The sequence below is a fragment of the Pongo pygmaeus genome, chromosome 17, assembly GCF_028885625.2.
Source record: "Pongo pygmaeus isolate AG05252 chromosome 17, NHGRI_mPonPyg2-v2.0_pri, whole genome shotgun sequence".
Lineage (NCBI taxonomy): Eukaryota > Metazoa > Chordata > Mammalia > Primates > Hominidae > Pongo > Pongo pygmaeus.
In genome coordinates this window covers 84,987,067-85,013,645 of record NC_072390.2, presented here as the reverse complement: position 1 = coordinate 85,013,645, position 26,579 = coordinate 84,987,067, and the positions used below count along the sequence as shown (strand labels likewise).

The 26,579-nt window shown below is 39.0% G+C and overlaps 1 protein-coding gene across 3 annotated transcripts in view; it reads left to right on the top strand.

The window, feature by feature from the left end:
• Positions 1-26,579, top strand: part of CD226 (CD226 molecule) — a 102,499-nt gene extending 75,920 nt beyond the window's left edge. The window contains exons 6-8 of one of the 3 annotated variants that reach the window (XM_054461224.2): positions 13,633-13,735; positions 19,469-19,523; positions 22,458-26,579. In XM_054461224.2, the coding sequence (XP_054317199.2) occupies positions 13,633-13,735; positions 19,469-19,523; positions 22,458-22,583 (284 nt within the window). In that variant the 3' untranslated portion in view covers positions 22,584-26,579. Of the gene's footprint in view, positions 1-13,632; positions 13,736-15,155; positions 15,526-19,468; positions 19,524-22,457 lie in introns of those variants that run through there. The other 2 variants (XM_063653819.1, XM_063653820.1) reach the window with 2 other exon arrangements.

Here is a 26,579-nt window from a genome sequence, read left to right as displayed (position 1 = left end):
ATAGCCAGGCACAGGCTTTCATGTTTTGTAGAGCACTTAGGGAATTTTTTTCATAAAATGGTTTAAAATTGGATAGACTATTTGGAGGTAAATATTCAGCCTAAGGCTTGCTGAATTTCATATTCTAAAGATCTGTACAGTATTTATAACACCTTTAGATATAGGTCTTTGTAAATGCTATATAGTTTGCATTTTCAAGTTTCCTTTTTTAAAAAAAATTATTTTTACTTTTATTTTTATTTTTATTTTTTGAGACAGGGTTTCACTCTGCTGCCCAGGCTGGAGTGCAATGGCACGATCTTGGCTCACTGCAACCTCCTCCTCCTGGGTTCAAGCGATTCTTCTGCCTCAGCCTCCCAAGCAGCTGCGATTACAGGCACCTGCCACCATGCCCAGCTAATTTTTATATTTTTAGTAGAGACGGGGTTTCACCACGTTGGTCAGGCTGGTCTCAAAGTCCTGACCTCAGGTGATCCGCCCACCTCGGCCTCCCAAAGTGCTGGGATTGCAGACGTGAGCCACCGCACCCGGTCACATTTTGAAGTTTTCTAAGGACCCAAGGAAAAAGTTGTAAGTAGCTGTTCTAAGAATTACGTGTCACAGGGCTTTGTCTTGGTCGCTATATGATAAACACACATACCATGTTTCTATGTGTGCCAGTGGCTGTTCTGAGAATTTACTTGTAGTTACTGATTTACTTGTCACAGCAGCCAGACTGCCCACGTTTGACGTCTGTGGAGAGTGAGGTATGGACAGTTGACGGGATTTATCTCAGGCTTGGTAGATAATAAATAGAGGGGCAGGGATTCAGATCCAGGCTGACTGGCTTCAGAGTTCCTATTCTTGGCCCCAGCACTACTTTTCTGCTCAAAGTGGAAAAGAAAAACTATTCTCATCAGGAGACTCATCACAACAGAAGCTGATGACGGTGGAGCTACAGAGCGTCCTTCTTCAAGAGGTTTATACAAGTGATAGGTTTCAGCCTGAACCAATGTCTAGAGCAAGTTTAGGCAAAGGAGTGGGGGGAGCGGGGGTGGTGCGTGGTCTCCCGCTATTTTATTTCAGCTCGGGGTCCTTCGCTGACCCCAGTGCTATGGGGGGACCTTCTCCTCTTCCTTCCTGCCTGCCTTCTAGGGGCTTGTGCACATCATGGAGTCACGTGAGGCAGGCTGTCCACACAGTGCCATGAGGGACAGGCACAATCAGGTAGCAGGTGTGAAGGCCTGGAGGGGAGGTGCTGGTTGCTGGTGAAGTCAAATCCACACCAGGAACAGATTAGGGGAACTTTAGGAGTAGCCTCTGGGCAAAGGAGTCCTGGTGATGGCTCAGGTCTCATAGGCACAGCTTCTGGCCACTACAAAGCACCTGTTCTCATAGCCTCGCCAGATCCACCCACTGGACGCTTCCTGTGTGGGAAAGCCCACTCCCTTGAACAACTTTCCAGGAAACTGCTGAAAGTTCCCAAGCACGCCCTTCCTTCCTCCTTCTGAGGCTTCTCCCTTCTTCTCTTCCTATCAAATCCTGCTCTCTTGCTCTTGTACCCAGACCGTAATGCCTTCTTGAAACCAGAGCTGGAGTAATCAGAATACTAGTCCCTCCTTCCTTAGGGACAGTGAGGGCTTCACCTCTAAAATCTTACCTCCAAAACCAAAAGTTTATTTTCCATATTAAAACATTCTGAACACATATGTTCTCTCATGTTTATGTAGTTTATATTGTACAGCTTAATACATAATATATTTAAATGGTGTGGTATGCCTATTGTGTGTCTTGTTGCAACCTGCAGACACCAGGCTGTTTATCTTGATTTCACTACAGCATTTGGAAAATTTCCTGTTTCTTGAGGATAAGCATAATGGTAACACTGTAATGTAGAGTTATACCTGATTAAACAACAGTAATAATAAAAATGTGCTGGAGAAATAGAATTAGAAACAAAATCTCCTCCCTACCCAGAAAACTGCTCCACAAAGGTAGAAAACAAAACAATTTTGTTATTGAATAAGCACTAAATCAGAATGTAATGCATGTCACAGGCAACCTCCTAAGAGACTGCAAAGACAAAGAAATCTCACTCTCTCATACAGCCAGGTAGATACAACCCATTACATACATGCTCTAAAGATGAATGATAACTAGTCTTCGAGTAAGAGGGCTTGTCAGACATTTGTCACACATGCTTCATCCTAGATTCAACTGGTAATTGGGGGTGACTGTGTGTGTTAGCTAATAATTGGCTTTATCCAAAGGTAAAACAGACTTCTCACATCTTTACGACAGGAGGTACTTTTGCACCTTGAGTGAGGTGCTGATGTAGTTTTCTACCCTCTCAGAGATTGGGAGTAAGGGTGCTGTCTTCCTTGATGGTTACATTTCAAAGGGATGGCTCCCAGGTCCTTGAGAAAGACATTTCTCCATCAAAAGCTGACAAGAGACTTATCTCGCTATTAAAAAGATGTGCCTGTCTTTCAAAGAGACAGAGACAGAACTGCCAATTACAAGTTTTCTAAAGTCAATACCCTAAGAAAGGAGGGAGGAGAAATCCACGGGCAGGCTGGGCCTCAGCAGCTGGAGCTCCCCTGGAAGGTGCTTTCTAGAGTAGAGCAGTGTTTCTCAACACCATTCTGTGGAACACCAACATCAGGATCATCTGATGTGCTTGCTGAAAGACACGGACTCCTGGGACTTGTTCCCAGGCCTAGGAATCAGGGTGATATTCCACAAGGCTCCATGTGGTCATTTGTATTGTTTTCTTTTAGAGACAGGGTCTTGCTCTGTCATCCAGGCCTGGGACTACAGTCCTTAGGACGGCCTGCCTGCTAGGTTGGCTCTCTGTGAGCATGTGGGAACTTGGATTTTCGGAGGCTTTCAACCATTCTCTAACTGATGGGGTGGCTCATTCTGTCTAAACTGTTTATACAACCTATGTGGTTTATGCTAAACACCTGCTTTTCTTCGGGGATATCAGCCAGTCCTTCTGACTTTGCCCAGGCAGCTTATCCGTTTGCTGATTTGCTTTGGATCCTTCTGCTGTCATAAACCTGAGCTGTGACGTGGCTACAGGCTGAAAGCTGTGTGTCCTTCCAGCAAGTTCCAGATCCTGGGGAGGGGGCACCCTGAACACAACTGTGAAATAGTGTGTTGGTTGCCTTTTAATGGTGATGACTCGTTTTGAGATGATGTTTCTATTATATTGTTAGAAGAACATATACATTCTCATACTTGTTTTATTTGAAACACAGTTTACATATACAATAGGCCTTATTTCTGTAGGCAATAAGTAATGAGATGTCTTATATACATGCATCTTCTAAGTTTAGTAAAGCTTATTCCTTTTATGTACCAAGTTTTTAAATTATCATTTTTAGATGGAAAGACTTTGAAGCTGGATGGCATGTTTCTTTGCCTTACTAAACAGAGGATAATAGATATAACCATCTTGTGGCTGTCCTGGTGTCCTCTGAGCACCAAGTCTTGCACTTTGCTCTATGTGGTTGGCTATAATGAGAAGCAAGATGGTTAATCCCCGCATTAAATTACCTTGTACCATTATACTCTTGTATGTTTGTTTGTTTGAATGTAGTCTCCTCACTCACTACAAAGCATCACCTACCTCATTTGTTTCCCTCAATATTCCATAGTCTATTTTTTGCCATTTTTCTAGTTTTTTTGTTATAAAAAAATAACTTTTAAAGTTAAAGTTAAAAAATAACTTCTGTTATAACAGGAAGCCAGATTCCCAAGAGACACGTTATGAATCAAAGGTGACAGTGTCTACATGACAGTCTCACTGCTATGCTTATCCAAGCAGAGAACTTGTTGCATCTACTTCATTTTCTTTTTTATGGACTTGGCATTTAATTTCTAATTCCTGATTTCAATCAAGACATGTTCACAAACATGAACACAAGAGCACTAGAAATAAAGCTAAACAGAAACAGTCTTGGCTAGGCTTTGGCTCAGAGTCAGGTGTCCATAATAATCCCTCAGAGCCAGGCATAGTGGCTCCTGCCTGTAATCCCATTGCTTTCGGAGGCCAAGGCAGGAGGATTGCTTGAGGTCTAAAGTTCAACACCAGCCTGAGCAACATAGTGAGATCTTGTCTCTACAAAAAATTTTAAAAAATATTAGCTGGGCATGGTGGCATGTGCCTGTGGTCCCAGCTACTTGGGAGGCTGAGGCAGGAGGATCACTCAGAATCCAAGCCTGCTACATGAACTCTTTTCTGCACACTAATTCACTAAGACAGTGAGAAAGGTATGTGCAGCTCTTGACATTCTGACTTTTGAAGCATCTATATAGTCTCTTTAAATAATATGTTCATAAAAATTGAGGTAAATGTGCAAGAAGTATAAGACTCAGAAATATTTGGGTAAAAATATGAGATACCTAATACAAAGGAGTCAGCCGTAACATTTTTCTCAATAAATGTGTCAATTTGAAGATGTTCCCATCTCTTCGCCCTCATGTGCTGACTTAACTATCCTTGCCATACACCAATCACTGTAGAGAACTTATGACCCACAGTACTGAATGATGCTACATTATTGCACCAGAAAAAGTAGCTAATGCAGTCATTCTATATTGTGTAGTTAAAACGTACATACAAGCTATCTTAGGGTATATGTTTCTCAACTGACAGAAACCTTTAAAGTGTTTAAACTATTTGGGACAAGTATTTTCAACATAAAGTTTCCCACCTGATATACAAATTTTGCTATAATTTGCCATCAAGAGAGGCAAATTGTAGCAAAATTTGTACATCAGGTAGGAAGCTTGCTTCCCTCACTGGTTTGCTCTATAATGACAGGAAAATTATTTAGATTCTCTGGGCCTTATGTTTCTTAGTTAAAACCTGATAATACTTTTATTTTGAGGAGAAGTAGTTGCTATTTACTCAGAAGAAGGATTAGAGGTTGAAGCCATGGCCCTTTAATTCTCTGAAAATAATTTACTCTCTAGGACCTTCTAGCTATAAAACACGGAAAGGTTTCTGAAATACAGAGTATAAAACTGATTTATCTGGACAAAGAAAGTTGACCTTTGAAAACTTGGAATAATATTACCATACCAATATCCACGTGATGCGTATTTCAGGCATACAGGAAAGTTCAGCACACGTCGTGCTACTATTATTTCCGGTGGTCTGCCAAGGCAACAGTTATTGTATAGATGTTTACCAACAGTACCTGTGCCTTTCCCCAGGAAGGTAAGTCTAGCTGCAGGAGCAAGCATGCTCTGCTGTACACGACTACTTCAATGTGACATCTCAACATGAAAAAAATAGAAACAAGTTATCTGATTAACCCTCATTTGGACTGTGTCTACGTAAAATATAAATGCATATTAAATATGCATGATTAATAACTTAAATCGTTTGGTGCTTAAACTGTTGAAAGCACCTCTACATGCTTGATTTAAATCTCATAGCTACCCTTGTGGTTAATTTTATCATCATTATGCAGTTGCCAAAAAAAACTGTTGAAAACATTAAGTGTCCTATGTGAAGTCTTCCAGGGGAAAGAATTAGAAGACAGGACTAGGCCCCAAGGCTTTCTCCTCAATCTCTGTTTTCAATAAACCAATGTCTGAAGTGGGACAAAGATTGAATACTTGTCTATATTATATAGAAAGTCAAAACTTGGAATGACCTGATAATGCAGAATCTGTCAGCTCACCCACATCTCCTCTGTCTGAACTCACTCACTATGGTCCATCTGTACACAAAACAAGGTCTAATATTTGTTTATTTTTTTTAAATCTAAAAAAAGTTAAATCAATTTTATTTTTAGTTGACAAATAATATTTGTGTATATTTTGGGGGTACACTATGATATTTTGATATATGTATACAATGTAGAGTGATTAAATCAAGCTGATTAACATATCCATCACCTCATTTACCTATGATTTCTACAGTGAGACATTTGAAATTTACTCAGTTATTTTGAAGTATACATTATTATTAAGTATAGAGACTCTGCTGTACGATAAATCTTAAAACTTGGCCGGATGCTGTGGCTCACGCCTGTAATTCCAGCACTTTAGGAGACCGAGGCAGGTGGATCCCTTGAGGTCAGGAGTTCGAGACCAGCCTGGCCAACATGGTGAAACCCCATCTCTACTAAAATACAAAAATTAGCTGGGCATTGTGGCGGGTACCTGTAGTCCCAGCTACTCAGGGGGCTGAGGCAGGAGAATCGCTTGAACCCAGGAGGCAAAGATTGCAGTGAGATCAGGCCACTGCACTCCAGCCTGGGTGACAGAACGAGACTCTGTCTCAAAAAAAAAAAAAAAAAAAAAAAATCTTAAGACTTATTCCCCTTGTGTGTCTGAAATTTTGTACTCTTTGACCAACAACTCCCATTATCTCCATCCCCATTCTCTTGTACAGCCTCTGGTAACCATCCTACTTTCTACTTCTAAGACATTAATTTTTTTAGGTTCCATATTTAAGTGAGATTATGTGGTATTTGTCTTTCAACAGTGTGCGAGGGTTCTCTCTTCTCCATACCCTTGCCAACTCTTTCTTCTTTCTTCCCTTCTCTTCTCTTCCCTCTTTCTTTCTTTATTTGCCTTCCCTTCCCTTCCTTTCCTTTCCTTCTTTCCGCCTTCCTTACTTCCTTTCTCTTTCTTTCTCCTCCCTCCCTCCCTTCCTCCCTTCCTCCCTTCCTCCCTTCCTCCCTTGCTTCCTTCCTTCCTTCCTCCTCCGCTTCCCTTCCCTTCCCTTCCTTCCTTTCCTCTTTCTCTCTTTTTCCTTTCTTTCTTTCTTCTTTTTCTGAAACAAAAGTTCTCACATATTTATTACTGAACCTACCTACTGGTGCAGAGCATATAAACAAAGAGAAAAAACATATTCCCAATAAAACATGTTCAACTGTCCAGATAGTGGTGACATCCACAGATTGACATGGCAGCATGATCGTGACCTTGACACAGCGTAAACCTGTGTGCCATCTCCCATGCAATTCCGTATAAACCCAGCTTGGTGGTTCTTCAGTGGCTCCGTTTTGGAGCTGTACCTGGTTTTATTACCAGCTTTCATCTGAATCCACTGGGAAATGGTGCTGTGGGAAGTCAGGGAACCTGAACGGAGGGACTGGCTGAAGCCATGGCAGAAGAACATAAGTTGTGAAGATTTCATGGACATTTATCAGTTCCCCAATCAATACTCTTGTGATTTCCTGTAGCTGTCTTTAGTTTAATCTCTTAATCCCATCATCTTTGTAAGCTGAGGATGTATGTCACCTCATGGCCCTGTGATGATTGCATTAACTGCACAAATTGTTTGTAAAGCATGTGTGTTTGAACAATATGAAATCTGGGCACCTTAAGAACCGGATAACTGTGATTTTCAGGGAACAAGGGAGATAACCTTAAAGTCTGGCTGCCTGTAGGCCGGGCAGGACAGAGCCATGTTTCTCTTATTACCGAAAACGGGTAAGAGAAATATCGCTGAATTCCTTCCCCAGTAAGGAATATTAATAATTCGCAGCCCTGGGAAAAGAATGCATTCCCGGGGCGGGGGGGAGCCTCTATAATGGCCGCTCAGGGGGGTGTCTGCCTTATGCAGTTGCAGGTAAGGGATGAAACACGCCCTGGACTCCTGCAGCACCCCTAGGCTTGCTAGGATTAGGAAATTCCAGCCTGGCGAATTCTAGTCAGACTGGTTCTCTGCTCTTGAACCCTGTTAAGATGTTTATCAGTGACAATGTGTGCCTGAAACTTCATTAGCAATTTTAATTTCACCCGGTCCTGTGATCTCGCTCTGCCTCCATTTGCCTCGTGATCTTTTGTTGCCCTTGAAGCACGTGATCTCTGTGAGCCACACCCTATTCGTACACTCCCTCCCCTTTGAAAATTGCTAATAAAAACTTGCTGGGTTTATGGCTCAGGAGGCATCACGGAACCTGCCGACATGTGATGTCTCCCCTAGACACCCAGCTTTAAAATTTCTGTCTTTTGTACTCTTTCACTTTATTTCTCAGACCGGCCAACACTTAGGGAAAATAGAAAAGAACCTACATTGAATTATCAGGGGCAGGTTCCCCTGATAAAATGGGATGATTTTGCTTTTGTTTCTTGGCCAGGAATTGCTTGACCCTGAAAGTCTTGGGAGAAGACATGGTGAGGAATGGAGTCAACCACACACACCATGATGGCGGAGAAAACCACGTGTTTTCTTTCATCTTTTTGAGAAAAGCCATTCAAACAGGTGTGAGGTGGTCTCTCATTGTGGTTTTAATTTGCAGTTTCCAGCCTAATGCTTGATGTTAGAGAGTCAGGATCTGTGGGTTTTCCCTGGCATGTTCTTTGGCCCAGTTATTCAGGTTCTAAGTGACTTGGTTTCTTCACTCCCTAACTCCACCCATACCCTAGTAGAGGATAAACTATAGACATTAAATGGCCGCTCTTGCCTGCCGAACTCTGAGGGAAGGGACTGGCAATATTTCTATCATGAGCCTTTTCTAAGAGTTTATAACTCAGCCATAAATACTTGTTATTGCCAGAAACTTAGCCTAGAGGGTCACAATCCTGGAGTAAATTATTCATTTATGTATTTCACTGACTTGCTTTAAATTGTTTTAACTGTATTTATCTTCTGTGATGGAAGGAAAAGTAATGCTTTTACGGTTCAAGACACTTGTTCTCCTGTGAATCAACACAGCATTGGGATATAAGTGAAAAAAGTTAGCAAAAAAATGGCTTCTGGGAACAATTCTTCTTTTTTAAAGAAAAGGGCTTCAGGGCTGACATTACTCAATCTGAGATCTATTAGCAAAACTTAAAAAACTAAATGTTATGAACTATTGATTAACTCCCAAAGCATCCATACCCATTTGCTTTTCCTTTTTATTTTCCCCAGCCATACAGGGCCCAGCAAGGCGCAAGTTTACCCCAGCCTTGTTCTAAGCCAGTGGTCATTCATGTGGAAGCTGCAGGCAAAGCAGGGAATGGACTGAGAAGCCATGTTGGCTACAGGCTGGGCCACTCTAGATTGAAATGTCTCTGGACTGAATCTCTACCTGACTCCATGCTTTATTTCACCTTTATTTCTTAAGAAAAAATCCTTTTTCCCTAACTATTTTTAAATTGTCTAGGACTTTTCAAAACAATATATGTTCCACTAAATCAGGTATTGTGGTATTAGGATATGCAGATCTATAGGTTTCTTCCACGGGTCCTGGCTCAAAATTCACATGGTCCTTGTTATAATGTTGGGGCACTTTAGGCCTCAGGAAACAGAAGTTCTCTCTGGCCTCCTGTCCTTTCTCCTGACCAAGGTAAGACTCTAATCTGAATATGGGTCAAAAGACCCTCATTCCAGAGAGGATCCCACCCCATACCTAAAGTCTGGACAGGCCTTGCTGGGTTTAGATGATATGCTTTTTGCCCAATCCCATTTCTACAGGGTTGTCAGTCATACCTACGTAATGAAGCCTCCATAAAAACCCAAGAGGATGGGGTTTGGAGAGTTTCTGGACAACTGAACATGTGGAGCCTCCTGGAGGGTGGTGTGGACAGGGAGGGCATGGGAGCTCTGTGCCCCTTCGTGCATGCCTCACCCTACCAATCTCTTCATCTGTATCCCTTGCAATATCCTTGATACTAAACGGACAAATGTGTTTTCTTGAGCTCTATAACTGGCTCCACCAGATTAACCAAACCTGAAAAAAGGGTCTTGGGAACCCTAGCTTGAGACCCATTGGTCAGAAGTTCTAGAGGTCTGGGGCTGGGCATGGTGGCTCATGCCTGCAATCCCAGCACTTTGGGAGGCCGAGGAGGGTGGATCACCTTAGGTGAGGAGTTCGAGACTAGCCTGACTAACATGGTGAAACCCTGTCTCTGCTAAAAATACAAAAATTAGCTGGACGTAGTGGCAGGTTCAGCTACTCGGGAGGCTGAGGCAGGAGAATCACTTGAACCTGGGAGGCAGAGATTGCAGTGAGCCAAGATCCTGCCATTGTACTCCAGCCTGGGTGACAGAGCGAGACTCCGTCTCAAAAAAAAAAAAAAAAAAAAAGTTCTAGAGGCCTGGACTTGCAATTGGTGTCTGAAGGGCAGGGTTGGCAATGGAGGAGAGGGCGCGATGTCTTTGGGACTGAGCCCCCAACCTGTGGGATCTGGTACTATCCTAGGGTAGATCGTCTCAGAATAGAGTTGGCAGACACTCAGCTGGTGCCCATTACTTGGTGTGTGGGGAAAACCACCCACATCTTTGGTCACACAAGTCTGTTGACGATTGCTGTGGTAGTGTGAGAACAGAGGAAAAACACAATTTGACAGAGTTTTTTTTTCTACACAGGTGTCAAATTTGTTTTTACCTACCACTTTGTCTATAGTACCAGGCATACAGTACACCTTGAAATACTTTGTGTTTAAAGACTGAGTGAATAAATGGATCTGATCCAAGAGGCCAAACATTACTAAAAACAGGTTACAAATAAGTAACATATTTCCTATGAAACAATGCATCTGAAATTTGGATTTATAATTGAACAGTGTGTCACAAGTGGTCGTACTTTCAAGCGGATTATACTGTTAAATTCATATAAATTAGACTTTCATAAAGAAAGCCATCTTAATTGTTAAGTATTCTGAGTCTATTTCTAAAGAAAAGATTTCTACATCCTATACTTTAACCACTAAGATTTGATAAAATATTCTTTTTTAAGCCTGCAGATCTTTATTTTTTTGGTACTGTATTTATTTGCCTGATCACAAAATGAACACATCATCTAGAAAATTTGGAAAATATAAAAAAGCCCAAAGAAAACAATTGCTTTAAATTTTGTTTTAAAATAATTAACTGTCAAATAAAGATTGAATATATTCAGGGCATACAATGTGATTATTTAATGTATATAAACATGGTGCAATAATCACCACGATTAATTAACTCATGTATCACCATCCATACTGTATAGTAGGTCCCCCTTATAACCAAAAGTTGGTACCCTTTAGCCAACGTCTGCCTATTTTCTGCACCCTTACCTCCTGGCAATCACTGTTCTATTCCCTGCTTCTATAAGTTTGACTTTTTTAGATTCCACATACAGGTGAGATTATACAGTATTTGTCTTTCTGTGTCTGGCTTGTTTCACTTAGGATAATGTCCTCCAAATTCCTCCATGCTGTCGCAAATGGCAGGATTTCATAGCAAAAGAACAACCCAATTAAAAAGTGGGAAAAATAGACGTTTTTCCAAAGAAGACATAACACTGGCCAATAGGTATATGGAAAGCTGCTCAACATTAATAGTCATCGGGGAAATGCAAATCAAAACCACAGTGAGCCCTCACCTCACACTTATTAGAATGGCTGTTATCAAAAAGACAAGAGATAGCAAGTGATGGTGAGGATGTGGAGAAAAGGCAACCCTTGTACACTGTTGGTGGAATGTAAATGGGTGCACTCATTATTGGTACAGGTTGGAGGTTCCTCAAGAAATTAAAAATAGGCCAGGTGTGGTGGCTCATGCCTGTAATCCCAGCACTTTGGGAGGCCAAGTCAGGTGGATCACCTGAGGTCAGGAGTTCGAGACCAGCCTGGCCAACAGGGCGGAACCCCATCTCTACTAAAAATACAAAAATTAGCTCGGTGTGGTGGCAGGTGCCTGTAATCCCAGCTACTTGGAGGCTGAGGAAGGAGAATTGCTTGAACCTGGGAGGTGGAGCTTGCAGTGAGCTGAGATTGTGCCACTGCACTCCAGCCTGGGTGACAAGAGCGAAACTCCGTCTCAAAAATAAAATAAAGTAAAACTATCATATGAACCAGCAATCTGATGGGTATTATATACAAAGGAAATGAGGTCGGTATCTTGAAGAAATACCTGCACCATGTATGTATTGCATCATTATCTACAGTAGTCAAGATGTGGATGCAACCTAGGTGTCCATCAACAGATGAATAGATAAAGAAAATGTGGTCCATAGACACAATGTAGTACTATTAACCCTTTAAAAAAGAAGGAAATCCTATCATGTGTGACAAGGTGGGTAAACCTTGAGGACATTATGCAAAGTGAAATAAGCCAGACACAAAAAGAAAAAATTTTGTATGACTTATTTGTGGAATCTAGGTCTAAAACGTTTAAAAATAAAATGTTTGCTTATTTGTCTTAGTTTCTCTTTGCAGTAAAGTTTGTAAAAGAATAAGTGGGTCCATACTTTGAGTTCTTACGAAAAAAATGCAGCTACAATAGTGGATAAAATGAGAAGAAATTATCTGAGGAAAAGATAGGGAAGAATTGGTTCAAAGGCATGGTTTTCGGGCTGCAATAGGATTCCAGACAGCCGGGGTGTCACAGTACAAACATTCAAGCTTGGATTTCAGGTGGAAGGGAAATTGTGCTACCCTCTCAGAGCCTGGCCCCATCCTAATGGTGGGGTGATTGACAGGTTCGCTTTCCCGAAGAGAGACAGCAACGAAGACCATTGGGTTTCAATTCAGTCCCATTCCCAGCAGCAGATGTTGATGGGATTCTTCTCTGTGGGAGGCACTCACAACACGCTCTGTGGGTTGGGGGTTGAGAGGTGTGTTGTGGGCAGGAGGATGTAACAAAAAGATAAAATGTTCCCTGACCTCACTGGGCTCACACTCCAGAGGGGACATTTCTCTAATCACAGTTGATTGTTCTTGTGAATATTGACTCACGAGAGTCTCATCACAATTCTGTGACGTAATTAGGGCTGCTGCCATTGCCATCAGTTGACAAATGAAGAGACACATACACAGTAAGGAATTTGCTGGAGCTGGTCGTTGAATTGTGAAAGATTTAGGATGAGAATTTCAGATTACTGGACCATGGTAAATTTTCAGACATTGAGTTGGAGTAACATTTTTTTTTTCGATTTTTTTTGTATCATTACCAAATTGAATAGAAAATATCTATTTTTCTTAAATTATACTTATAAACATCAAAGTTATATTCTGTTATATGTTGAATGTACTTAATATATCAGGCATAAAAGATAATCTTTGTTTATTTACTATTTTATTTATTTTTACATAGAGTCTCTCTCTGTTGCTCAGGCTGGAGTGCAGTGGCAAGATCTGGGCTCACTGCAAGCTCCACCTCTGGGGTTCAAATGAGTCTTGTGCCTCAGCCTACTGAGTAGCTGGGATTATAGGCGTGCACCACCACACTGGGATAACTTTTTGTGTTTTTAGTAGAGACGGGGTTTCACCATGTTGCCCATGCTGGTCTCGAACTCCTGGCCTCAAGTGATCCACTCTCCCAAACCTCCGCGATTACAGGCCTGAGCCACTACACCTGGCCTATTTACTATTTTAATAGTTTTTTTTTTCTACAAAAGATTTTGTGTATATGATTGGCAGCTTATTTGAATGAGGTATTTGGCAAACGCATGCTCTTTATATTTTTGTTCTTAAGGTGTTAAACTCAGCTTAATCAAAAAACATAAAAATCTATTAAGAGTTAGAAATATTTAGGAGACTCTAAAAGAAAAATTCTCTTTTTCCTGCAGCTCATTCTATTTTTCTTTTTTGTTGTTGGATTCTTTGTTTTTGTTACTCAATAATTAATGTATCTTTTCTTTATTTTCCTGCCTTACTTTTTACTGCCTTTGGCTGAATTCCTAATTCCTACAATATTTTTTTTTCTCCTAGGTAAAACCGATAACCAATATACCCTCTTTGTGGCTGGAGGGACAGTTTTATTGTTGTTGTTTCTTATCTCGATTACCACCATCATTGTCATTTTCCTTAACAGGTGAGTAGTGCAACTTATTCTGACTCTTATTCAGCATGTTAGAGGTTCTCTATTAATAACCCAGTAATTTGTCAAGCTGTCTCAGCATTCAAATATATATTTTCGTGAGTACCGTTCTAACACAAAGGAGGAGAAGTAGCTGTAGTAATATTACAGGAAGAGCTGCAATAGTTCATTTAAGAATTGGTAGAAGCTGGTGGTCTGCCCCTTTTATATTCTGCCTGATGCTTCTGCTCTTTATCCTGCCCTGTCTTCCTCCTCCTCCAGGAAAAAGCTGTCAGTGAGGGGGTGGTGTGTGTGTGCATGTATGACACAGCGTGAGATGGATACAGATTCTGAGAAGGGGAAGAACAAGGTTTAACAGTGATAAAGTCTTCATTTATTCATTCATCAAATATTGATTGTGCACAGCAGTGAACAAGACATAATGAAGCTCACATCCCAATAAGCAAACAGCATAATTTCAAATAGTTGTATGTTCTCAGAACCAAGAAATCTAGGTGCTTAAAATTACTGAGAAGAAGGAATTGGAGGGTGCTGCATTACAGCAGGGAGCCATTTGGCCTATACTAAATGTTTTAAATCTTTTATTTGCTGGTCATAGTGATATGTGCCTGAAGTTCCAGCTACTCAGGAGGCTGAGGCTGGAGGATTGCTTGAGCCCAAGAGTTCAAGTCCAGCCTGGGCAACATAGCAAGACCCTGTCAATAACAAAAATTAAAAATTAAAAAAAACCTTTTACTGTATTGTAGCACAGTTGGGAATTTTCTAGGATATTCTTGGCTGAGTTTTTCTTCCCCTTCTAGCTCTCCTGTGCTTTTCAACTCACTTGTGTAGGTATTTGTTGCATATCTTTGCTGTAATCATAGCAGGTTGAAATTATTCCTTATAATGTATTACAGCTAAAGTGTTATGTTCTTAAGGGAGGAAGGGACCACACTTTTGATGTCTATATTTTGCATGTTTGGCATATCATAGACACTTAATATATGTTTGCTGAGTAAGTGAATATATCCTTCTGCACTCCTCTCCTTCAGTAATGTTACCAAATGCACCACACACACACACACACACACACACACACAAACACACCTTGTTAATAGGATTTCCAGTAGGTCTCTCATCTAGTCTCTTCATCCTTGACCTCTGGCTATTTAGCAACTGTCATCACTGCTCCCTGATTTTGGTAACGTCTCCAGCCTGCTCTCAGCTATAGCCTCTTTCTCTAACCCATCCCGTTTCCCTGGGTCTTCTTCTGAAAGCTGGGTTGGCATGTCATCTTCCTGTTCAATATCTTTGATTATCTTCCCACTCCTACCAGAATAATGTTAAAACTCATTAACCCTGTCGTTGAAGTTGGCCTATATTCTGACTGAAGCCTAATTTTTATCCATACTTTCTACTTTATTTAATCTCCCAGATGTTGATAAATTTTGTGGAAACTGAAGCACACCCATCGCTCTCCCCATCTGGTTTGCTACCAAAGTGCTGTTCCCCACATTTGGCTGCATTCCTATGTATCATTCAAGTTGTGAAACACCTGTCCCCTCTGTGAGGTCTGCACTGTTCTCCATCCCTGCAAATAGACATGATGTCATCATCTGGAATCATCGTGTACGTCTCTGCTACTCCTCACATCCTGCTTTTTATTTTAATCACTTTCATGCTTGCCATCCCTTCTATTCATAATGGCAGAGTTTGTGTTTTATTCATTTTTTAGCATTTGATAGCATTTAGCACTAATCTGTCTAAATAATGAATGCTCAATAAACATTTGTCTAATTAAACTGAAACAGGAGGTCAGGTCATTTTACCTTTTTCCCCATCACGGACTACCCTTAAGTCTTTCCCTGAACAGCAATTAGCAAATTGAAGTAAGGAACCGAGGTGTTAGTAGCACCATGGACTCTTCCACTGTTTCACCTTGGCAATGGGAAACATCCTGGGGGCAGAGATGACAGAGGGAGCACACGGGAACCAGGCAATGTGACTAAGAGACAGCGAGTGGTGACAAACCTCCACAGGGTCACAGATGTTGGACATGATAGATTTTGCTTCATGAAAAATTTTGCTTCATGAAAATGCATTATGCATTACTTTTACATGAATAGCTAAATTGAACGGTAGAATATATTGTCCCACTTAGTTAAATGTGATAAAAGGAGATTAGTGGACTTGAATTTGTAATCATGGATGCACACCACAAGGGAAAAGCACTTGTTCCTTCTACCTTGTCACTAGTATCAGTTTGCGGTTGTTACTTCCAATAGAAATGCTTTGAAAGATGACCCAAGGGCTCCAACAATGACCTTCTGAACTCTGTTTTACTGACTGTTTAAAATAATCCTGCAGCTTCAGATGTATTGACTTGGATAGAAGCCAACATAAATCAGACAGTGTCCCTGAACAAAACTGAATACTTCACACTCAACGCCTAGTAGCTTATGTGTTGGAGGGATTGGCAGCAGCTCCTCTGCTCCTGGTTTGTGCTGTTTTCATGCAGAGATAGCAATAGTAACACGACTAAGTGACCATGGCTAGGGAAAGGGCCTCGCATTGGCAAGTGTGAAAGGAGCCAAAATATGGCCAGGCGCGGTGGCTCATGCCTGTAATCCCAGCACTTTGGGAGGATGAGGTGGGTGGATCATTTGAGGTCAGGAGTTCGAGACCAGCCTGGCCAACATGGTGAAACTCCATCTCCACTAAAACTACAAAAATTAGCTGGGTGTGGTGGTGGGCACCTGTAGTCTCAGCTACTCAGGAGGCTGAGACAGGAGAATCACTTGAACCCGGGAGGCGGAGGTTGCAGTGAGCTGAAATTGCGCCACTGTACTCCAGCCTGAGTAACAGAGTAAGACTGTCTCACAAAAAAAAAAAAAAAAAGCCAAAATATGTTCTATAGATGTGCAACTGAGTGTAGGAAGAAATTTAATATTTAGGGAGAAAAATGTTAGATATTTATTTTTACATTCCTTGTGAACACTGGCATTAACAGATAGGGAGCCTTGGTTTTCGGGGCTCTCCAGGTTTTGGCATTGAAAATCTCTCGGCTGGGTGTGGTGGTTCACGCCTGTAATCCCAGCACTTTGGGAGGCCGAGGCGGGCAGATCATGAGGTCAGGAGTTCAACACCAGCCTGACCAACATGGTGAAACCCCGTCTCTACTAAAAATAAAAAAAAAAATTAGCCGGGCATGGTGGCGGGCACCTGTAATCCCAGCTACTCAGGGCGCCTGTAATCCCAGCTACTCAGGAGGCTGAGGCAGGAGAATCGCTTGAACCCGGGAGGCGGAGGTTGCAGTGAGCTGAGATTGCGCTATTGCATGCCAGCCTGGGTGACAGAGCGAGACTCCATCTCAAAAAAAAAAAAAAAAAAAAAAAGAAAATCTCTCATCCTGGGAAACTCCTTAGTCCCAGGCAAACCAGAATGGCTGATCAACATAAATCCAATAGTGATATGTTTACTCTTTTTATTTTTTTATTTTCATTTTTATTTTCTTAACATTTTAAGTTCAGGGATACATGTGCAGGATGTGCAGGTTTGTTACATAGGCAAACGTGTGTCATGGGGTTTGTTGTATAGATTATTGCGTCACCCAGTATTAAGCCTCATACCCTATAGTTATTTTTCCTGATCATCTCCCTCCTCCCACCCTCCACCCTCCAGTAAGCTCCAGTGTGTGTTGTTCCCCTTTATGTGTCCATGTGTTCTCATCATTTAGCTCCCACTTATAGGTGAGAACATGTGGTACTTGGTTTTCTGTTCCTGCATTAGTTTGCTAAGGATAATGGCCTCCAGCTCTATCCATGTCCCTGCAAAGGACATGATCTCATTTCTTTTTATGGCTGTATAGTGTTCTATGGTGTATGTGTACCACATTTTCTTTCTCCAGTCTATCATTGATGGGTTTTGAGGTTGATTCCATGTCTTTGCTATCGTGAATAGTGCTGCAATGAACACATGCATGCATGTGTCTTATAGTAGAATGATTTATATTCCTTTGGGCATATACCCAGTAATGGCACTGCTGGGTCGAATGGTATCTCTGTCTGTAAGTTTTTGAGGAATCACCACACTGTCTTCCACAATGACTGAACTAATTTACATTCCCACCAACAGTGTAAAAGTGTTCTTTTTCCTCCACAACCTTGCCAGCATCTAATATTTTTTGACTTTTTAATAATACAGATGAGAGGACTGAACTTTAAAGACATAAATAACTCAGCTAGTAAATTGCAGAGTGCAAGTTAAACACAGATCATTTGACTCTAAGTTCCATGTTCTCTTTTGTTTCATCACATTGTATACTCCAGGCTTATTTAAATTGTGTGTGTGAGTGTGTGTGTGCATGTGCGTGTGTGTGTGTGCATATGCGTGTGTGCGCAAATGCATGCATTTGGACCTGGTTGGGAACGTTAACTGCATGTTGTGAGATAGCAAGCCTTGTGAACCACAATTTAACAAAAGGTCAAAGATCATAGATCTTTTCCTCATCTTTAAAATGAGGAGAATAATAGCATCTATATCATAGATTTATTTTGAGGAGTAAATGATCTAATTTATATAAAACATCTAGCCATATGCCTTGTGTATAGTAAATTTACACATAGAATAAATAAATTAATGAATAATTGGTCAAAATAATGATAAATAAGAAATAAATGCACATGGAATAAGGTAAGATTATATAGACATGATAGGAGGATTTCAAAGCAACTAGAAGAGACAATTAGAGTCAATATCCATTTCCTGCATAACATTTCCCTGGAGAAAGACCATCTTGTTTTCAAGATATTCACAAAGGAATTACAACCTCACCTTAAAGAGAACTCCCAAAACATTACATTTCTGTATCTAACCTATCTCCTCTGTTGTTCAATAAGAATCTTTTATTTAGGGAGATAAAAAAGAGTCACCATCTCCCTATAATAACTATTTTATATAGTTGGATACAGTTATATCAGCTCTTGCATTCAGTTACAGTAGCCTCTTCTTCTCTGGTATTTTCTCTTCTATGATTCCTCTGGTTAGGTTTTTATGGGTTTCATTGGAACTGTGGAGCGTTTATTGAATACTGTGGTTGCAGATGGTCCTTTCAGCCACAGCGAAGTGATTCCAGAAGTTGTAGAGCTTAATAGTCAAGAGGGAGGGCGATGGATTTAAATTCCAGTACTACCACTAACCGATCATGTGATTTGGGGCAAGTTACTCTTCCTCTTCACACCTTAGTTTCTAAACCTGTTTATGTAAAATCTTAATAAAATAATCTATGTACGTGATTTAATAAAATAATCCATACAAGTGGTTTAGAATAACACCCAAAAGATTTTATAAAGCTTCATTACATTGTCATTTAAGAAGTTACACTGCTGGCATTTAAAATAAATTTTAATTGTGGAAAATGTCTTAAATATGAGGTTGTAGAAGGCTATAAGCCATTTATGTAACAAGTCACTATAAATCATTCTTTAGTAAAATCACTGAGATTAATTACTAATGCACAGTGGTTAGGTATCCATTTAGTTGCCCTCACCATCTGGGAGCAATTTGGAGAAGACAGGGAAAATGAAAAAAAGTGTAGGGTAACAGAATTTTGGATAAATGTGCATAAAGCTACTTCAACATATTAGAAAGTGCATGTGAGCTAGGGGTACAGTGAGGTATAGAGTATATGAAATAATATTAGTGCTGGAATATCATATCTTTATATTCCTTATTGAATATGCATTCCAGAAGGAGAAGGAGAGAGAGAAGAGATCTATTTACAGAGTCCTGGGATACACAGAAGGTAAGTTTATACGGAACTGTCATTTTTTTCTTTTGTAATTTACAAATGCAAAGTCAGTCTCTTTTGCAGTTAGCAATCTTATATTTTATTGTCCTTTCAGTAACCTGATCATGCAGTTGCCTGTAATTTAAATATCAGCTATTTGAAGAAAGTTATTTTCTGAACTATTCTATTTTTAATACCCTTTGAAACTAAGTTTTTTATATGAATATAAATAAAGGAGCAATTACCCTGGCGTAATAACAATCAACACTATGCCTTCCCTAAATCTTTGTTCCTTTTCTAAGGCTGCTGTGACAAATTACCAAAACTGGGTGGCTTAAAACCAACAGAAATCTATTCTTCCATAATTCTGGAGGGTTGAAGCACAAAAAACAGTGTCAGAAGGACTGGTTTCTTCATGGGATGAGAATCCATCCCATGCTTCTGTCCAGCTTCTAGCGAAGCTGTCGATCCTTGGCTGGTAGACACATCGCTCCAGTCTCTGCCCCTCTGATCACTGTTCTCAGCTGTGTGTATGTGTCTGCCTTCCTTCTTTTCTTATGAAGACCCCAGTCATCTTGGACTTAAAGGCCCACCCTTCTCCAGCACAGCGTTGCATGAGCTTAGCTAATTACAAGGATCTTATTTTCAATTGAGGTCACATTAAGAGGTTCTGAGGAGGACGTGAATTTGCGGGGGACAGTATCCAATCCAGGAGAGGACATAATATTTTTATGTCATAAGGTTATTGTGATGGTTAAATTGCATAAAAGAACCAGAAACGTAGCAAGCACATAGAAGAACGTAATGATATTCATTATTATTATCATCTTTGCAGTTAAGTTATTAATTAGTGTATACTCATGTTATACAGTCAAAGAACTTTTTTATTTCCTTATGGGCTGCAGGAGTTTGATGAGCTGTAAAAGTTTCTTCCTTATTCTGCCTTGCTTCTGCCCCTTAGTGTTTAACTAAAAGACTAGAAACTTCCTTCTGGGTTTGCAGATAAGAGGGATATATATGTATTTTCATGCTCATTATCCCCACTATACTTCAAATCTCTTTCTTTAATGCATAGCATCCTGTTTATGAAATTTCACAAAAAAAGTTGCTATGGATTGAACATTTGTGTCTTCCCAAAATTCATATGTTGAATTCCTAACGCCTAATGCGATGATATTAGGAGGTGGAGACTTTGGGATGTAATTAGATCATGAGGGTGGAATCTTCGTGAATGGGATTAGTGCCTTTTTAAGGACAAGAGCTTCCTTCCTCTTTCTGTTCTTTGCATTGTGAGGATACTGAGAAGACAGTTGTCTGCAAACCAAGAAACAGGCCCTCAGGCCCTCACCAGACTCTTTTTTTTTTTCTCAAGTTAGGAAGATACTTTCTTAATCTTGGACTTTCCAGCCTCCAGAACTGTGAGGAATAAGTGTTTGTGGTTTAAGCAACCCAGTCTACGGTATTTTGTTACAGCAGCCCAAACTAAGACAAAAAATTCCCCAATTCCTATCCAAAAGTATATAAATTTCTTTTCATTTTAATTATTTGCAATTGAATTCTACATGGCCAAAAGCCAAGTACTAAAAGGGTTCTGGCAATCCAACATGTGTTCATCAGATGCCTTCATAATTTATCAGTTTAACTTTTTGTTTATTAAGTAGTTACTTTTGCAAAAATATTTTTTTGTTTGTTGGCAAAAAACATGGATTGCTTCTTGATGCCAACTGTAGAATCAAGAAACCTTACTTTGTTTCATCAGCCACTTCAGCAAGCAATAAATTGGTCCTCTGTCATATACAATTTTGGGATTCCCTTCTTCATCCTTAGCCTTTGTCTACTCATGCCAATCCAGTCACATTTATTGTTGTGAATTTCGGGAATGAAAAGGAGTTTTGCAACTGTCTATATTAGGTATCCAACTTTTTCAGGCTTTTGTAGAATAATATTTTGAAGGATTATTAAAGAGTTAATAGGTTGGACTGTCAAAAAAAGACATTAGAACTACTTCATTCTCTTTTTTAAAATATAACTTGTATAAGTAATCATGGCACTTGAATTTTCATTTTACTTTCTTCTTAAAAACACTAAGGTCTGTCTGGGCATGGTGGCTCACGCTTGTAATCCCAACACTTTGGGAGGCTGAGGTGGGTGGATCGTCTGAGGTCAGGAGTTTGAGACCAGACTGGCCAACATGGCAAAACTGCATCTCTATTAAAAATACAAAAATTAGCCGGGTGTGATGGTGCATGCCTGTAATCCCAGCTATTCATGAGGCTGAGGCAGGAGAATTGCTTGAACCTCGGAGGTGGGGGTTGCAGTGAGCCGAGATTGCGCCACTGCACTCCAGCTTGGGCAACAGAGCGAGACTCTGACTCAAAAAAACCAACAACACTAAGGTCAATCTAAATTTTTAAATTACTCATCAAAAGACCTTTCTCTAGTTTCTTTTGTCTGTCAATTTGTCTTTCTTTTTTTACACCTGCATATTTTCTGTTACATACATACATATGTGGTCAAAGTGACTTGATTATGGTAGAGAAGATTAATGATTATACAATACCATCTTGATGTCAGTTTAGTTTTGTTAACTTTTTATATGTTGCTTATTTTTTAAAGTTCAGACACTGTGTTAGAATTTCCATATAAAAATGATAATAATTGTTCTTATTAAAATAGCTTAACATTGGGAGAGGGAGTTCTACATTGAAACAGGTAATTCATAGCACAATACAGCAAGTATTAATCTAGACTAGGTTTCTGTTGCATCTCAGTCAAGAATGTGATTTCTAAGAGAAGTTCAATACAATGAGAAAAATGTTTTATCAAATTAATTATAATGGAAACTTGTCCCATATCATGCCTGCATTTATGAGAGGTATGTTTTGAATGTCTTCATTAGTTGTTGAAATGCAGTGAATTATTGACACTCTCTGCTGTTTGTCTTTCTAGGCACCCAACAACTATAGAAGTCCCATCTCTACCAGTCAACCTACCAATCAATCCATGGATGATGCAAGAGAGGATGTTTATGTCAACTATCCAACCTTCTCTCGTAGACCAAAGACTAGAGTTTAAGCTTATTCTTGACATGAGTGCATTAGTGATGACTCTTATGTACTCATGCATGGATCTTTATGCAATTTTTTTCCACTACCCAAGGTCTACCTTAGATACTAGTTGTCTGAATTGAGTTCCTTTGGTAGGAAAAATACTTCATTACCTAAAATCATTTTTCATAGAACTGTTTCAAAAAACCTGACTCTAACTTGTTTATATACAAAAGAAAACTTACTGAATCATATAACAGAATGATCCAGGGGAGATTAAGCTTTGGGCAAGGGCTATTTATCAGGGCTTAAATGTTGTGTCTAGAATTAAGTATGGGCATAAACTGGCTTCTGAATCCCTTTCCACAGTGTTGGATTCGTTTCCCTGGTCTTGGCCTCACTGTCATGCAGGCTTTCCTCTTGTGTTGGCAAGATGGCTACCAACTCTTGACAATTCATACATCCTTGTTTCTGTCTGGTAGAGAGTTTGCTTCTCAAATGGAGCAAACAAATTTGGTTATTTTTTCACTGTTAAATAGGCATCATGACCAGAAAGGATGGAATATCTTAAGTAAACTAAGGGTTCACTTCTAGAGCTGAGAGCAGGTTCAAAGCACAATACTGGGCAATTCAGAGCATGGTTAGAAGAGGGAAGGGGAGTCGCAAAACTGGAGAGTTTACCAGCAAATATTGACTGCAGTGATTAACCAAGACATTCTTGGTTAACTAAAAAGTGAAATATGGGATGGATTCTAGAAATGGGGTATCTCTGTCCATACTTCTAGAATCCACTCTATCAGGATAGTCCAGAAGAGTACCTGGCAATAGAAGAAATGAATAATCAAGAGGAAGATAAATGCAAGAGGGCAATCCCTTACTATTCTCATATATATTTATCTCTCATTCTGTATAGAATTCTTGCCGCCATCCCAGGTCTAGCCTTAGGAGCAAATGTAGTAGATAGTCCAGTAATAAATAACTTAATATTTTGGACTTTTTTTTTTACTTTTTAGAATTATTTTTAATATGTAAATTCTCTCAAAAGGGTCAGGCACCTAGTTATTATTTTTTAATGATTATGTGAAACTTGAATATAATATACCACTAAAAGTGACAGTTGGAAGTGGTGGCATAGGATGGTAGGGTAGAAATTTGGGAAGGAAAAAAGAAATTGGGAGGGTACAGGCAACAGGAGAAAGGAATCAAACCACAGAAAAATACAAGGGAAACTTCTGCTTCACTATTTGGACAAAGACAGCCCTAATGACATCACCAACAGTCAAAGCAATTAGAGACCATACCTGATATTGTTTAAATTCTAGATGTAGGCAAACAATGAAAAGCATTTGCCAAACTGAATAAAACTGTCATGGTTACCTTGAAAGGACAATGGCTATTATTAAATATAGTGATCATTCATGTCTAAAAGATTCATTATTTGTCTCTAAAGATTTCTAAAGACCACCGTCTAGAAAAGATTCAGTATGAAGGCTGTATTTAAATATCAAAGTTGTGGACTTCATGATAATCTTAAATGAAGCAAATCTAAATTCTCCTGTTGCCTAGACAGATTCTAAGATGTAATTTACACTTTTAAGCTAATTAGTGAGTATTTTATGGTTTTAGCCTTAAACACCATGTGTGCCAAATAATGCACTTGTTTTGTGAATTACAGAAATGGTAAGTGCCCACATTTCTGTGAATTATAAAATTTGTGAGTTTTTTAAACCCTTTTCAGGAGTGAAAAAATAAAAACAACCATTTCCTAGTTGTACTTAAGTATATGCAAGAAGAGTAAACTCTCATTTTTATTATGTTTGCTTAAAGATCTTTTTATACCTGGATTCATGTAATGTTTCCACAAATATATTAGTGTAACAAACTTGAAAGGCAATTTACAAGAAAACACTCTCCTATCAGATCAATCAAAGATTCCATGAGTGAATTTATTGGTTTGCATGGTGAAGCAAGCATAGCATCCATTAAAAGGTAAATAATTTCTTTTCTGAATGGTAAATACAGTCAAAATATCACTTTCTGGAAAACTCCAATAACCAAATTCTCAGTGATTAGTGTATGTGAGCAGGAAAACATTTTTACAATTGTAGTATGGGGAAATATAAATCCAATTTTAAGAGAAAAAAATAATGACTGGGTGTGGAAGGAACAGTACAGTCAGATACCATTGTCATGGTGGTTTTTACTGGGAACTTCATGAAAGACTTTTGTAGCAAACCACTGAGGTATTGCAAAGCCTCCAGAACATTTGGAACTTGTCTCTTTTTTCCTTGCGTATGTTTGTGTTTTTGATCTCATTCAAAATTTTGATGAGAACTATTTACTCTGTCCTTTCTTCTCTATATATTCTTCCTCTACAGAGTGTAGGATTTTTTCAGGAATTTGGAGCCATCCTAAGTCCTCCCGAAAATTCTCTGACCTCTTCTGATACTCCTGTTATACCCTCAGGGGTAATGCTTGTGAAATTCCATTCATTCATTTTCTTTCTCTGGACATCTTTACTTACCAAAGCACTTTCATTGTAATCTTTTTAACATCATCCCTAATTCGTGATAGTTTTGGAACTCTCCCTAGTGTATGTTTCTCCCCCTCTACTCTTTTGCACCTATGATTCTGATTGTTACTAAGAAAGCAGATTAAAAACAGATCCACAGAATAAAAGATCAGAATTCCAGTAAATTATATTTTAAATATAGATATTTTTTACAAGTTGCTGCTTTGGAAGCAAAATGCTTTTTAAGTTATATATATATATATATGTACACACACATATAATTTATATTGATGGATAATACATTAAGAATCTATGCTTCCTTTGAATGCCATAAATATTTACGTTAAAGTAACCAATTAAAGGAAATTACTTTGTGATAATATGATAGGTAGATTTGTTAAACATCATCGTGGAGTACACAGTTTTGTCAGGGAAAGAACACATCTTATTGAACTATGATGACTATGCATTGACTATATTATTATAAGAGGTAACTTCAAACTTTATTTAAAGAACTTTAGGTATGTTGAGAAAATAAAATAGAAATTTCATTTACTTGTAATCATGCTTAAAATGGGAGGTAGGTGATATAATTTTTAGTAAAAACTCCAATTTAAGTTTTAAGTAATTCAGTTTATTACTAGAATACTATATATATAAACTTAAAATACATGGGTTATCAATTTAAAAGACAGAGTAAGTAAAAATACTTTTAGTAGGCATTCTTCTATCATGAACATCCAAGTTATATTGGTTTCTATAGAACAGCATTAAGTAAAAATTAGAGCTGTATAACAGTAATTTTCTAAACTGAGAGAATCCACATTGTAATTAGAGATCGCTGTGACCAAAATGCTTCTCCTTGATTTATAATGATGTACTGTATTTCGTACTGCTTGTATGAAATTTCAGCAAGATTGACGATATTATAAAGATGCTTATAAACTGTAAGTGGAGATGCTAAATTGTGAGTACAAAGTTTCTTTTTCACAACAGTGATAAGAAAATATCTTTAAAAAATATAAGACAATATAAACATGTCATCATTAGTTTAGCTACTATTAAAATGTAACATCTAGAAAGTATTGACCTCCACCTTCAGACTACTGTATAAGTATATTTTTTCACTGATCTGTTCATTAGAATTCTTCCAGCCAAGACTCTGGGCTCTTAAAACATGTATCTGAAAACTAAAAACAAGTTTTTTTTTTTTTTTTTAAAGCTTCTCTATTTCTAGTGATTCAATACGTAGAAAAATAGCTTCTAGAATTAACTGCAATGCTTTCTAAGGAAATTTTATAAATCCTCAAGGTCGGTTTACATATGTTTTTCTAGATTCAAAGCACTAACTATGTTATAAGATGTAAGAAAAGGTCTATTTGGAAGTATGGGTAATAAATGTCTGGGATAATTCTGGTTTATTTCCTGTTATCTTTGTTAGAATAAGTTATATGGTCAACCTGTCCAGAACACTTTTTCTAGTGTTAGTGTGTACTTTTGGATTTTTGGTTC